The 16,035-nt window shown below is 43.9% G+C and overlaps 1 protein-coding gene across 1 annotated transcript in view; it reads left to right on the top strand.

Annotated features, from left to right (window-relative positions):
- WNT10A (Wnt family member 10A) overlaps window positions 1-16,035 on the top strand; it is a 67,203-nt gene that overhangs the window by 17,357 nt on the left and 33,811 nt on the right. Inside the window, exon 2 of the mRNA XM_077320740.1 lies at window positions 1,489-1,751. Coding sequence (XP_077176855.1) covers window positions 1,489-1,751 — 263 coding nt within the window. The remainder of the gene's footprint in view (window positions 1-1,488; window positions 1,752-16,035) is intronic.

The following is a 16,035-nucleotide window of genomic DNA, read 5'->3' as shown; positions in this document are numbered from 1 at the left end:
ATGTAGGAAACCAATAGTGCACTGACTATTATAATAGACATTGTAGTAATCTAGATGGTGATGGCTGATAATAAAGATCTTCTGCAGGATAGTTGAGCCACGCTCTTAGTTCATTTCAGACTGGTATGGCTGCACTCAGTTCTAGAGACCAAGTCAAGTCGTCTGTTCAGCTCAATGACATGCTGGATTCCATAAGTACATGTCTCTGTGGGAACTCAGATGAGTAATACTCTTTTTGCAGAAAAGGCATGAAAGTGGCATCACACACTGTGTGAGTTAGAGCCCATCAAGAAGTGTTTTTATTACATTTGTAATTGATTTAGTTTATATTTTATTTATGTTATTCATAGTCCACATTTCTCAGTGAGACTGGAGGTGGATCACACAAGGTCAGTTAGTGTCACAGATGCCATAGGATGAGGACTGGAGAGATCTGAAACAAGGCATTGAGTATTAAACATGTTAAGCAATGCAAGGAATTAATTATAACGCTACATATAATTTACTTAAAGCAAGATAAAGCATACAGCAACAGATAATCTATATGTTTTAATATAGTCTACATCCACTTTCCCTTGGTTTGGAGCATCTTCTCGAATCATTGGTTATTTTTAGTATGTATGCTTGCTGTATATGTGCTGTCATTATTGTCCCAGGGCAAATAGCAGCTCCACACAGGGCAGATGGAAATTTTGTTAGGAACCCAAAGGCTGAGCTGCAAAAACATTTTTTAAAATTTAATTTATTAGATAAAGCACGCTAATTCAACATATTAAAAACATGATCATCATAATTTAAAAACATCACATTTCTAACCACACATGGAATAGACCAACATAGAATGGGCCAAATGCGTTTTGACCCTGAGGGGGTCTTCCTCAGTGGTCAAATTTTTGTGAGGAATACACTCATGTATAAAATCAACACCAAAAGGCTTGCTGGGTGGCAAAGAAAAATTTGTTAGGTGCTGCTCTAACTAGTCTTTCTGATGTAAATGCATCTGATTTGGAGCCCACCTTCTAAAGCAGGGGTAGTCAAACTGCGACCCTCCAGATGTCCATGGACAACAATTCCCATGAGGCCCTGCCAGCATTCCTGCCCTTTTCCCCAGGATGCTGTACATGTTTCTGCCTTCCTCCTTTTACACTCACGGTAGCCCTGCCAGGTACTTGAACGTGACTGGTCCAAGGTCACTCAGCAGGCTTCATAGCAAAATGAGGATCTGAATCCAGGCTTTCCCAGGTCCTTGTCCACTAGCCTCACCACTGTACTGCAGTATATTTTGCTGGAAACATTTTCTTGTGCTCTTCAGGTTGTGAATTAAAGCACCATGATACTTGGAGCATTAGATATTCTCTCTCATGCTTAGATATCGGCTCTTGCCCTCTGAGATTGTTGACTTTTCCTTCTTCTGGGGTATAAGGGATGTATTTGCAGCTAACTTAGGGATGTGATGCTGGCCCTGCTGATCCTCTGTCTCCTCTCCAGCTGCTTCTCCAATGAGATCCTGGGCCTGAAGTTGCCGCTGGAGCCTGTGCTTAATGCCAACACAGTCTGCCTGACCTTGCCTGGCTTGACGCGGCGGCAACTGGAGGTGTGTGTACGAAACCCTGATGTGACGGCTTCTGCCATTCAAGGCATCCAGATTGCCATCCACGAATGTCAGCACCAGTTCCGGGACCAGCGGTGGAACTGCTCTAGCCTGGAGACCAAGAACAAGATTCCTTATGAGAGCATCATCTTCAGCAGAGGTGAGAGCGTCTCTTCTCGGCCAGGCCTTCTGGAAATGAAAATGGAGCGTTTGCCTTACTTTTAAAAAGAGGGAGAAATAAAGGAATGGTGGTGCTGCAATTTCATAATGAATATATGACCCTGTCTTTAAGGCAGGCACGTGATTACTCACCCGAGCTTCAGCGGCTTCAACAGGTGCTTTATTGTGAAATGAAAACTTGTCCTTTTGCTCTGCAGGTCCAGCCCTGCACAGATTGGTCACAATAGACATAAGATAACCACTGAGATGAGAACAGAAGATGACATTAGTCTTGCTCAAACTGCTTTTTAAACAAGCCAGCAAACAATTGCTGTGATCCAATAATGCATTTTAAATGCACAGAGGATTAATGCATGCAAGAGAGCCAGCTTGGCGGAGTGGTTAAGAGAGGCAGTCTCTAATCTGGAGAGCTGGGTTTGATTCCTCACTCCTCCGTATGCATCCATTTGGGTGACTTTGGGCTAGTCATAGTTTTGTCAGAGCTGTTCTCACAGAGAAGTCCTGTCAGAGCTTTCTCAGACCCACCTACAGCAGAAGGGGTCTGTTGTGGAGAGAAGAAGGGAAGGCAATTGCAGGCCACTTTTGAGACTCCTTCAAGTGGTGAAAAATGGGATACGAAACCCAACTCCTCCCCCTCCTGTAACATTTAAGACATAACTAGTCTGTGCTTGCTCTTGGGGTTGTTTTGTTCATTAGAGAAAAGTCCACCTGTTCTGGCATTCTTGGTGAACAGCCTAGCCACCAGAAGTTGCTTATTATCTAGCAGTCATGCCCAATAGTCTATTCCAGAAAGTGTCTGTTTGTGCCAGTTTTGAGGAGCAGTGGACCTGCCGATCTCCACCTGATGAGCGAAGCTATGTGGTGGGGAGGAGGCAGATTAGAAGTGCCTAGAAATATGTGGGTAGCTTCTCTCCTTGCTTCTCTGGCCTCAAAACAAACCATTGTTACATCTGTTCCCAGCTGCAACACAACACAAGTGTGGTTGTGGGGAATATTGCTTGGCAGAGGAGAGAGCTAGGCAGACAGGATTTGCAGATGGTTATCAACTGGGAAACCCTAAGGAAACTTTTCATGACTAATTGAAAAAAAAAAAACAATTTACACACAGATGTTTCATTAACTAGTGGAACTCTCTACCACAGGTGATAGTTGAGGGTCTGAGAAAAAGCTCAGGGGGTGACAGACTACAAAGAATACAAAGGATTTTGAGTCGTATTTCACTGTTTCTCCATTCTGTTGGGTGTCTCCACAGTCTTATTGCCTGCATAATCAGAAAGGCCTAAGGAACCTAGCCCACAAGCATGCCTCCTTACCAAATATCATTGGGTGAAGCTCATCCTCATTTCTTGTCTTCAGAAGCGTAGGTGACAGGGCTGGATCATTGCTATGGAGGGTGGTTTCTATACCTGCAACAAACCTCCTGAAGCAGCTAGCTTCTGTTGCTGCAGCACAATTCATTGCCTCTGAAGAAAACATTAAGTTCCCCAGTTACTGCTTCACCGTTTTTCTTTCCATGAGTCTAACATATTTACTGCTAAAGCAATTCAGTTAGCAGTGTTGACTATAGTATTTCAAGCAATAACATATAACTGCTGTGTAGAACAGATTACATTAAAACAATTACATCTGTGTTGACTGATAAGTGAGACTTGTGTTGCTTAACCAGAATTCATTTTCCTAATGATAATGTAAGATGCTTTCTAAGAAACAGTCCTGTAGTCAGCATGCTGCTCTCCAAATTCCATCCCCATGCAATAAAAGGATTCATTCAAGAAGGATCATCCTGTGGCTTCTCTTACCTGCAGAACTTTTGCTCTGTCTCAGAAGAACCACTGGTTGAATCCCATTTCTGGTCTCTTATTAACAGGGGCTACTGCTCACACATCTGTAATTATTATCCTGAACTGGGATCCCCCCCCCCAATTGTGCTACATTCAACAAAGGTGTAAGCTGGGTCTAGACCTTAAATTGTGGGTTTTGAACATCAAAGACAACCTTACAATACCTGCCAAGGTCTAACCATCCAAAACAGAAATTTAGGCTGCAGTCCTCTTCAAAGCGTTGTTGAGGAGGTATCATGAACATCATCTGGATTTGCTTCCAGGTAAATATATTTAGAGTGGGCATATTAAGCTTCTCTATCAGATCTCTATCTCTGTTAATGATCCACTTTGCAAATAAACCTATGAAAACATAGATATTTATATTGGTAGTGTTCTGGTTTAACTTTACAGGGGCATAGTAACTGAATGACTGATGATTCAGAAGATGGCAGGTTCAAATTTAAATTGCAAACTCACTCAGTGACCTTAGGTAAGATGCTACCTGTCAGACTTGGCTTCCCTTTGGTAATACTGGAATAAAATACTGGACTATACAGGACTGTTGCAACAATTATTGTGATACTATAGGTGAAATATTTTGAAAATGCTGTACAGTTGCTTTTAACTGTACTTATTTCCCATAAAGAATTCTGAAAATTGGAGTTTAGTCATTAAAAAAAATATTTCAGTTCCAGAGATGCCTAGCCCTCCTCCATTTCCAGGAGTTCCTGGGGAGAAGGAATGCCTTTAAGCCAGCTTGTCTGCAGTTTGTGGTTTTAGTTCAACAAATCTGCCCTATCCTGTTTTCTCTCCCTCCCCCCCCCCCTCCAGGGTCTGGCACCACCATCCTCTAGAAAGCTTCAGTGGGAGATCAGGCACATACAAACCTATGCAGACTTGACTGCTTCTCTAGTTTCTGTGTTTCCATGAACAATAGAACAGGACCGTCAATCCCATTTGAAGAAAAAAAAACATGTCTGTCAAAATAGAGCCCATTTTGGCTTCCATGGCACCCTGAGACCTTTGCTGAGGAGTGCATGTGCGGAAATGATGGCCAAGGGAGTCTCGTGTCACTTGTGTTAATGCTGTTTCTGGGCACGGGGGGCAGTGAATTGCATCTTGCTGCATCTCACTTGAGAACCTACTGTACACATAAGGATGGTTCTTGGTAACCTAAAGTGACAGATCTCTTTAATCTTTCATATTGTTTCCCACTTCTGCTTCCATCAGCTCAGTGGTGCACGCTTCTCACTTTAAATAATTTGTAGATCATGTCTTTCTTCCCTTTACCAATCCCTTGTCTCTTACGCCTCATCATCTCTTCTTCCACTAAGTGAGGCAAAAACTGCCTCCTAAGTCTCTGTAGGTGGTAGCAAAAAAAGGTCTCCTTTGCCATCCTGGCTCAGGTGGGTTCTGATAACAAGATATAAGTCAAGGGAAGATTTGGAGAAGGCCGATGTGAAGTAATATTGTAGAGTGGGCATGTAGAGGATATGAAAGCTCCAGTACAAACAGTTCTGTCTTGTGGCTTCCAGAAATAAGGTTGAGTCTAGGCCACTGTTATTTCCACTGTGTGCTACAGAGGGTTGTCTTAGAGGCTGATGCACTGCACATTGTGCATCGGGAGAGGAGGGAACTGTGCCACACACTACATATAGTGGCAGGAAGAAAGGGCTTCTGTCACTGTTTATGCTTTAGCTCCTAGATTTCTTTCCCTCTGTGCAAAATGTTCCTTGTTTAATCTCTCATTTTGTATGACTGTTCTTGATAAGAGTCCCACTTCCTTGCCTTCCTCTCCCCCTATATCATTATAGAAGCATCTTTTGTCCAAAAACTCACAACAAGAAAAGCCAGTGGGGAGCAGGTGTTTGCAGGGGAAGAAACAGTGAACAAAGAAAGGGTTAAGCAGCCTTTTTTCTTATCAGGTCTCCCCTCAAAATTCTTCTTTCCTGAACCTGATATTTTAAAAGATTATTAATAATATCATTTCTTGATAATTAGAAATTGAAACAAATTATAATCTGTCCATCTTCTTCTCGAACTTGACCCACTCTGAAAAGAAAGTCTTTTGAGCCCACTTTTCTTTTAAAATGTCAAAAACAAAACAGTATCAAGTGATTTATATGTAACATGGCAATCTCTTAACCAGTCTGTAGTGTAGGGAGGCAGAAGCACAGCCTAGTACAGTGGTCCCTAGCCTTTTTGAGCCTGTAGACTTTGGGAATTCTGACATTGGACGGCAGGTGCAACCACAAAATGGCTGTCACCAAATATCAGAGAGTGAGGTCAGGCATCATCATGGTAGTAACTCCTCAGCGTTTCAAGCAGAAGCTCTGTTTAGCAAGAGATCTTTTAAAATGAACACATTGTTTAAACAGATTCTCTTGCATGCACATAGTTTATCATCCAGTCATATAATGGAGCCTAGTGCTGTGGTGGCAGCTGCTGTCAAAGCAACTTCTTAAAAACCTGAACAGCCAATCAGATCTGCAATGATCAATGAGAGGCCCTGCCAGGCAAAAGCCCCACCTGGCCCCTCCCACTTTCTAAAAACACAGGAAACAGGTGTTCATGAGCCCCATGGCACTTATGCTCTAGCCGAACCTCTGATATAGTAGTTGGTAATGGGACTGTGTCCTTCTGAAGTGTTGTTATTGCATCCCTCAATCAGGAAGGAACACCACAGCTTGAAAGGCTCTTTCAACTCTAAGGATGAAAAGGTTTTACTACTTTTTGTACACATTGTTTGTCATGTTCCATAACGTTGCTGAGGGGGATTCTTCATTGAACAAGTGGAACCATCTTACAGTGCCCTAGGAACACTTCCTTGGAATAAGCCCATTGAACAATGCCCTGCTCCTTCTCTTAGGATAGTGACAGAATGGATCCCAAAATACAGAGAACAATAGGAAGATTAATTAAAACAATCCCCTCCCCTCCTGTTCTTCGTGTACTTGTGTGCATTTTAAGGAAGGAAACCGGTATTTGATTGAGAGGCCATAAGAAGATGGATAATTTAACCTTTCCTTTATCATGTTTCTCTAGCAAGGGAGTTTATTCCAGTGATTAATTCTCCTCTTAACATTTTCACCTTTGAACATAAGAAGCTAAGTTGATGCAACTTGCACCTGTTGGAGCCTGTTAACACATCCACATTCTTGCTGCTGCTTCTTTGTGGTCTCTGCAGTCCCATATGCAGGATCTACGTCTGTGCAGATCTTGCTTCAGAACTTTCTCGTGTTTGAGTCCAGAAGTTCATTCTCTCTCTCTCTCTCTCTCTCTCTCTCTCTCTCTCTCTCTCTCTCTCTCTCTCACACACACACACACACACACACACACACACACACACACACACACGGCCAGGGAAGGTGTTGTGTAAAGGGATGGTGTTTTTCAAGGTGAATGTCATCAGCTCATGCCTGAAGAATCAGTTCTGTTGTTAATTGATTTGGTAGGTTCTTCTCAAGGCTGGTTTAGCCATTACCTGAGTTACTGTGCACAGCAGCATTTCAGCCAACTGGGTCTTTTCTGTAATGTTTTTAGCTGTGAACCTCTCCTTTGTACATATACTGTATGTAATAGTGTTAAGAGGTAAGAGCAATGTCTGAGGAAACTGGTAACAAAATCATTGGGCCATTCCATACAATGGGCAATGTTGCTAAATCTGAGTGCTATTGAAAAGCACTGCAATCAATAGCAGCAGGTCTCAGTAGCGCACACAGCTCTCCCACTACTGCTGTTCTCGTAATGCACAAGTTTCCGGTCTTGCTGAAATCGCAACAAAGGAGGGGATATTTTTCTGTGCTTCCTCCTGCCCCTGGCCGTCAATCAAACAGAACAGCCAATGAACTGTTGTGTTAGTGCTTCCCTTTAAAAACTTTTTTAAAAACCCGAAAACACCTGTAGCAATGCATATCTGTTCATTCGATGTATCAGAAAGACCTTTTTCACTGACGTAGAAGCTGGCACTTAATCATTTACACGCTCTGAAAGTAGAAAAAAAATCCCCCCGCATGCAATTTCTGGCCGAAATTACAGGCAGTGTCGAACAGGGGGCTGTATTGTGCTCGGAAACTTTACTGACAATTGCTTGTGGAGGGATTTCAGCCGAACAAGCATCGCTTATTCGTTGCTTTTGCCGGTTTAAGGGGGAAAAAAATGGCGATCACGATGCCGGAAGCTCGGGTGCGAGAGATTAGGGAGGGACATGCTTGCTACCACTATACTGAGAACGCGCATATCTTTTCCGGATGTGTTGCAGGTTGTTCTCAAGAGTCTAGTGGTTTTTTAAAGGGGGAATCCACTTTCTTGGATTCCCCAAAAAGTGCTACAACTAAGCGATTTTTGCGGGAGTGTTGTAGGAGTGTTGCAGATTGTGTACGACGTCATGCGTAATGTTAAAAAAAATAGCATTACACAATGGTAAGACTTCAGCAACATTCAGCGGAATAGCCCATTATATTGGAGATGTGGATATTTTCTGTACTCTATAAGAACCTGACAGGACATGAGGACTTTGTGACGTGGGAATTGGCCAGTCTGAGTTATGATTCCATCCTTTCCCCAAACTCCTGATCTCTTGCACAAGGAGGGCACTGTTGTTAGGTACAGGTCACATGTGGTCCTAAAGGGGTGGGACAATGCAGCACAGTGTCACACAAAACAAGAAAGAGTGCACCTCACTCATGTCTGTCCTTGTCACCGCTTGTATATAAAGCTGTATTGTGTCTGGATTGTATTTTTCTGTGTTCATTTGCTGTGCCTTAGGGTTCTGGTATGGAGGTCCAGAATGTAGCTCTGCATAGGACCCATCCTTTAATCAGATTTCAGTTGTCATTCCTGGCTATTTTTCCTCCAGGCCTTTTGCAGACTGAGAAGGTTCAAAGCCTTGTCTAGCCATAGATCTATGATGTACCACTAATCAAGATACTGTTTCTCAGCCTCAGTTCTTTGTCTATAAAATAGGGTGATGGTTGGTTTGTTGTGATGGGAAAAGCCCAGGACCTAAGTATTGCCGAGTACAAACAAACAAATGAAAAAAATGAATTTATAGTTAACATTTTCTGGCTGAGAAATCCCTGCCAAAAGGAGGCTGTCTGTGTCTCTACAGTGCAGCTCCCCTGCAGCTAGAGTGTACAAGGTCTTGGGGGCTGCTTTGGAAGATGGAAGGAGGCAAGTCACAATCTGCAGCAAAGAGCTGAAGCTCTGGCATGTTGCCAGTCCCTGGCGGGTTCACCTGCAGTTTAATTAGGAAAAGAAAGAGGAGGGGCAGGGAGAGAGAATGGGTGACATGTTGCAACTAGCTGCCTGCATAGCCCTCGGAGGACTTGGGAAGGGGAAGTAGTAGACAACAGCAGCACATGGGGCAAGAATGACTCTCCCGGTATCCTGGGAGAGGGTAGTTGCTCCTCTTTGGACACAGATGGAGTAAACCTCCCAAGAAGTGGAGAGCATTCTGCTAGGACATACTGTGGCCAGTTCTGGTGCCAGCAGGAACACCTATCAGTGAGAATGTAAAGAAGGAAGACTAATACTTACCTGTAGAAGGACAGAAAGAACTGCTAAACCGGAAACAAGTTTCCCCCAGTCGTTGTTACTGTATAGATAGTGTGATTTTGGAGTGGGTGGGGGAGGCAGGATTTCTGCTAATGTTTGTGTGTTCTGTATTTCCGTGGGTCAAAGACCTTCAGTAGTATCATATTCTCCAATTCTTGATACAGAAAAATAGATGCATTTGTTTTAAGTCAACAAGGAATCCATAATATGAATTCCTCCGTTTTATATATTATCCTCATAAAACAGGCTTGCAGAGCCCTCTGCTGCCACCTTCTCTGCTGCTGCAGTCCGTGTTGCTGTTTAGCAGTTGTCCTGAAGGGAGGACATATGGGGAAATGGGTTGGGGGCTTTTGGGTTGCTGAATCCTACAAGGGGCATTTACGGTGCAATCCAGACTATACACCAAGTAAACAGCCATTTAGCAGGGAAACAAATTCTACTAAATTTCTTTGTACTATCAGATTATAAGTGTTACTAGGGACCAAGCCTGTTGTACTTGTAAATACAGCAGGCGCTAGGTGTGCTTTTGGGCAGCGGCGTGGCCTTTCCCCCAGGCCCAGAAGCGCACCCACGGCCTCCTCGAAGGCTAGACTCTGAGGCATTATACGATTTTGAAGTCCCACCTCCAAAACTCGAGGAATATTTCCAACCCAGGGGTAGCCAACCTCCAGGTGGGGCCTGCAGAGCTCCTGGAATTACAGCTCATCTTCATAGTATAAAGATCAGCCCCCCAGGCAGAAAGGGCTACGTTGGACAGGGTTGTGGAAGAGAAGAAACATTTAAGGCCTCCCACACAGGTTGTTGTTGAATTGAAAGACTTGAGACCTACTGTACAGAGTTGTTGTGCAGATGAAACAGGAGACAAAAGAACCTCTGCAACAGCAACTAGTTTCATCTGCAGAATAACGCTGTGCAGTGGCCTCAAATCTGCAGAGAGTTGCAAAGAAGAAATACACGTGGCTTATCTGTGTCTAACCCCTGGCCAGAGTAGTATTTTAAGTGACAAGGGGCTTTTCTGTGCCCTCCCTGTCAGCCATTTGGTAGAAGGAGAAATTCCCCCCTCAAAAGGAATGCCCACCCCCATGCCCTCAGACTCCCCTGCGTTGCTTTCGGAAACGCCTCCCTCCCCTCAGTCAGAGGCTGTTAAAGGCTCCTTTGCAGCAGGCCTGAAGGGGGGGAGGGGGAGCACTCTGCAGCCTCCGGCCAGCTCTGTCAGGGTTCTGAGGCCATTTGCAGTTGAAAATGACAGTTAGGGCAGCCTTGGGGTGAAAAGGGCTGGCGCAGCCTGTCCAAGCCTCTGTTCTCATCCCACAGGGCCAGAGCTAGGATGTGCTGGGGGAAGTGCAGTCATTGGCTGCTCTGATTGCTGAGAGGCTGTTTCCCCCCTTCCGTGATAGCATCATGTTACTCAGTCAGAATTATGGGGTGAGAAAATCTTCTAGGGATGCCAGCCTTTGATTGGCAATCCCTAGCAGCATGGGGGGGGGGCAGGGGGCAGAGACTTCCTGGACATAATGACACACTATATACATCCACCAGTGCCATCAAGTTGCAGCCAATTTATGGCAACTCCAGCAAAGAGCTTTGCACCTCACTGAGGTCCCTGTAATATCCAGGCTCCTTTTCCAAATCTCCAGGAGTTTCCCAACTTGGATCTGGCAACCCTCCTTCTGCATCCCTCCATGGGTGACCTTGCAACCCTAAAGGACACTGGCTTGATATACAGGCCAACCCCCTAGTGAATTGAGAAGCTGATGAGCTCCTCTGCAGCAGCAAAACAGCAAAAACAGACAACTCAGTGCTACCAGAACAATGCTTAAGAGGAACAAGGAGAGAGAGTGAAAGTTGGCAATGAATGGGTGTTGTTGCTCTACCCCAGACAACAGGATGTTAAAGATAGCAGTAAATGGATTATGCAAGAGCCACTGAGAAAATGAGATTTCTTTTCATTAAGGGTGGGCCTCATGGCCTCTTAGAATCACCAGCTCCTCCCCTAGAACCTGAGTCCAGAGAATGCCGACACTAAAGAAGCAGCTAGGAGGAAATAACCAGCAACCTTCCTTCTTCCCTGCTAAGCATCCCTGGGGCCACAGAGATTGCTTCCATGTGGAGCTTTTGCTCCTCATTCCCTCCCCCCAGCTGCAGCATTGTGGGGCAGGATGGGGTGGCTCCCACACAGTGCCACTGTGCAGTCATTTGCCTTCCAGGTTTCCCCCTGCTTTGCTGTATGTTTCCCCAGACCTGCTTTGGTATGATCTTTCCAGAAATCTAAATCTAATCCCACTGTCTTATAATGCTGCATAGGTAAAGGTATCCCCTGTGCAAGCACCGGGTCATGTCTGACCCTTGGGGTGACGCCCTCTAGCGTTTTCATGGCAGACTCAATACAGGGTGGTTTGCCAGTGCCTTCCCCAGTCATTACCATTTACCCCCCAGCAAGCTGGGTACTCATTTTACTGACCTCGGAAAGATGGAAGACTGAGTCAACCTTGAGCCAGCTGCTGGGCTTGAACTCCCAGCCTCATGGGCACAGCTTCAGACAGCATATCTGCTGCCTTACCACTCTGTGCCACAAGAGGCTCATAATGCTGCATACATATTGAAAAAATACAGAGATAAAATACCAAAATTGTTTGCCACTTTTGGCAATTGGAACCCATTTGGTTTCTCCATAGCCTCTTGACCATGGTACAAGCTGTGCATCAAAATGATCATGTGGCATATCCATTTAGTTTAAAACCAACCATAACTTTTCATGATGCACACAATCAAATGAAACAAGCTAATTTTCTTCTGAAATTCTCTTGTATGCTCTGGTAACCATTGTAAATTTACCATATGATAGAATAATAGCGTTGGAAGAGGCCATATAGGCCATCTAGTCCAACTATCTGCTCAGTGAAGGATCAGCCTAAAGCATCTATGAAAAGTGTTTGTCCAACTGCTGCTTAATGACCTTCCATGAGCTCACCACCTCTTTTTGCAGCTGATCTCACTGCTGAACCATTTTGGCTATGAATTTTTCCAGCTGGTATTGTTCTACATGTAGTTTAAAGCCATTGTTGAGGGTCCTATCCTCTGCTGCCAACAGGAACTGTTCCCTGCCCTCCTCTAATGACAACTTTTCAAATACTTAAAGAGAACAATCATGTCCCCTGTCAAGGGTTCCATACGTTCTCCAGAAAGTTCTTTGAGCACTCCTGGGTGCACACCATCTGTCCTGGGGGGTTTGAACTCATCCCGTGCAGCCAGGTGCCTTTCAAAAACCTCTCTGTCCATGTCAACCCACAACCAAACATGATACCTTCCCTACTACCATCCCTAGATGCATCCATATTCTTCTGGGTACTGAACCTTTCTACTTTCTCTATGTCCTCTGTCAGAGTCTCCCTATCTTCACCTAACAATGGGCCTATTGCCTCATTCCCCTTACATTTTCTCCTCACATATTTGAAGAAGCTTTTATTGGCCTGTCTCAGCTCACTCCTGCTTTTGGCCTCTCTGAAGGCTGACCTACATTGTCACCTGCAAATACTCTTCTTTAGAGATCTGTCCTTCCCTCCATTTCTTGATCATTTCCTCTGTCTTTCTTAACTCCTCTTAATGTTCTCTGTTCATAGGCTTCTTGGATCCCCTACCATATTTCCGTCTTGCTGGAACAGTCATGGCTTGAGCATGCAATAGTGTTTGTTTAAGGAGAGATGGGAGACCTGTCACTTGCTCCTTTCCTATTCAGCATTCTTGTCCATAGGATGACTCTCATAATGTCTCTGAATTTATTAAATCTGCCCTACAAATGTCTAACATGTATGTCTGACTATAAACTTCCTTGGCCCCCATCTCAAAAGGAATTCTAGGATAACATAGTTATTCTTCTCCAGGGATCCTACCTCCTTCACTCCATCTACCAGCTCTTGCCTAAGTCAAGTATGGCCGAGCCTCTCAGAGGTTCTTCCACCATCAGATAAATGAAATTATCAGCCAGGCAGGTCAGAAAGTTGCAGGACTCTGGACGCTTAGCAGAGTTTCTTTCTCAGCACATATCAGGGAAATTGAAGTCACACATAATTACAAGGTCCTGTCATCCAGATATCCTATCAAGCTGCTCAAGGAGGACAGCGTCCTCACCCTGTATAGGTGGTCTGTAGCAGATACCAACCAATATACTCTTTGTTTTCCCCTCCTTTATCTTCACCCAGATACTTTCCACTGAAGTGTCACTCTTCTCCTCTAATATTTCTTGACAAGCACTCTCCTCACAGTGAGGACCTTTTCTGATCTCTTGTGCTTCTTCCTTTTCTGAACCCAGCTTGAATGGTTGGCGTTTCTTATTCCATAACATGCCTCCTGCCTGGTAGGATATAGGATGATCTGGTTGCTGTGACTGGTATGAGATTCATTCCTAGTCTATCCAGCACTGGCTATTTCCCTGTCAAAATGATTGCTTCATTGGCTGCTGTTTGAGCAGTGAGATGTGTAAGGAGAAACCTTGGCGTTTGTGGCTGCTGCAGACATCAGGTGCTGTTTTCCTAACCTCACTGCTGAATTGCTCATGGATGGATGTGGGTTATAGAGATTGCATTCTGTGGTATTATCAGTGGCATCTTTATGCTGATTGTTGCTTTCCATGCATAGATTTGTGTTGTTGCACAATATTGTGATTGGTGGAAAGTAACAGAACTGCCAGAGACATTGTGGAAATGCCTGCTGGTTGAACTCCATTACATTCTTTCTATGGTTTATTTTTTAAACTATCTACTTTTGGGGAGAGTACTTGAAGCTATATCATATTAGCTTAAACTGGCATTACACAGTGAATGTATGAGTAGAAGGACCATAGATAGGGCCTATTGAAGTGCATACTTTATGCATTAATTTTAGGCATATTTATTTTCCTAATTCACCAAAGGCTTGGGACAGTTGATGACCCATCTACATACATATACACATACATATACATATATATATTATTAGAGCCTCTTGTGGCGCAGAGTGGTAAGGCAGCCATCTGAGAGCTTTGCCCATGAGGTTGGGAGTTCAATCCCAGCAGCCGGCTCAAGGTTGACTCAGCCTTCCATCCTTCCGAGGTCAGTAAAATGAGTACCCAGCTTGCTGCTGGGGGGGGGGGGGTAAATGGTAATGACTGGGTAAGGCACTGGCAAACCACCCCGTATTGAGTCTGCCATGAAAACGCTAGAGGGCGTCACCCCAAGGGTCAGACATGACCCAGTGCTTGCACAGGGGATACCTTTACCTTTACAGATATCAAGCTGCACTATTCTAGTGGATTTGTTATGTGGTTGCATGCTAGCATTGCACTTAATCAGATATATGAAGAAAATCCGAAGTTGACAGATATGTATAAATAAGTGAGAAGGGAATGAGAAATAATAGGGGCATTGGGAACAAATGATAAGGATGTTTCTGCAATATACACATGTGCTGATCTCCCTTTCCTTGAAACAGGTTCTCAGGTTCATTTTCTCCCTTCCCTCCCTGTTTTAATTCCCCATGGCTCTCAACATTCTGTTTCCCTTGAATCATATTCTGTTTTGACCAGCTACAAACGTAGCTTTTCCATACTTATTCTGAAGGTGGTGTGCTTTTGCTCCTTTCTTGATTAGCACAACTGGCTGCCACTTTAGTATTGAACATATAAAAAAATAAAATAAATGATGGTGTTTGAGAGCTATACAACTCTGGTTATCCTCTTTAATTTAAACTGACAAAGGTTCCTTAATACCAAAATCCTCCAGTATCATTATAAGCCACTCTAATTCTCTGCCTGATTCAGAAGCAAATACAAATTCTGCTTCTGCAGATGAACTTGTACCATTTATAGCACCATCCCTATAAATAAATACCTAACTGTTGTGTATATTCAATCTGATATTTCTACAGCCCTGTCTGCGTCAGCATATTTCAACAGTATGGGATTATCAGTTGCTGGCAGTTAGTTTAAGGTGTACAGTACTCTTTCAGTACCTCATCACCCTTTTAACTGCAGTCCAATCCTTTATGGTAGATGATGAAGAGTTGGTTTTTAAACATCACTTTTCTCTACCAGGAGTCTCATAGTGGTTTACAATTGCCTTCCCTTTCCCCACAAAAGACACCCTGTGAGGTTGGTGAGGCTGAGAGAGCCCTGATATCACTGCTCAGTCAGAGCAGTTCTATCAGTGCTGTGGTGAGCCCAAGATCACCCAGCTGGCTGCATGCAGAGGAGTAGGAATCAAACCCACCTCACCAGATTAGAAGCTGCCACTCTTAACCACTCACCAAGCTGGCTCTGGATGTGCTTACTCTGCTGGATAATATATTCCAACTGTTGCAGTGTCAAATCTTGTTGTCATTGGTAAGTATGGAAGTTTCCATACTTCGCAATGACAGCAACACTAGACACTGCAACATATATATTATATTATCTAACAGGGTTGTTGTATAGCAGCATTGGATGGCAGTGGTTAATTGTTGCATGGCAGTGGTTCATTGGGTACCTATTCTTTGTAGAAACCTGAATCCATTGTTGTGAGCATTGTATTAACACCTTCCAGGCCCAGGCTTTGCAATCGTTCCAGTATCTTCTGCTTTGACTAAGAAAATAACTTCTGTCTGAGTCCTGTTCAATCTGAACTCCTCAAGTAAAAGTTAGCACTGCCTAAGTGTTTGACTTCTACTTCCCTATTTAGCTGTGAAATCATCTCATCATAGTTATTTTGATTTGCACGGCAAATAATATGATCATCAATACAGGTCAGAACAAATCTCTATCTTCTACCTCTTGAGTCTTCTGTAACGAGAAAGGTCAGCTTTTCTTTGTCTGAAATCCTAATTGAGTAGTATCTTAGTCAGCTTGTCTGACCACATTTTCATAGCTTGTTTAAG

Source organism: Paroedura picta, chromosome 2 (genome assembly GCF_049243985.1).
Source record: "Paroedura picta isolate Pp20150507F chromosome 2, Ppicta_v3.0, whole genome shotgun sequence".
Classification (NCBI taxonomy): domain Eukaryota; kingdom Metazoa; phylum Chordata; class Lepidosauria; order Squamata; family Gekkonidae; genus Paroedura; species Paroedura picta.
The sequence above is the reverse complement of the archived record's forward strand: the minus strand, read 5'-3'. Positions and strand labels throughout refer to the sequence as shown.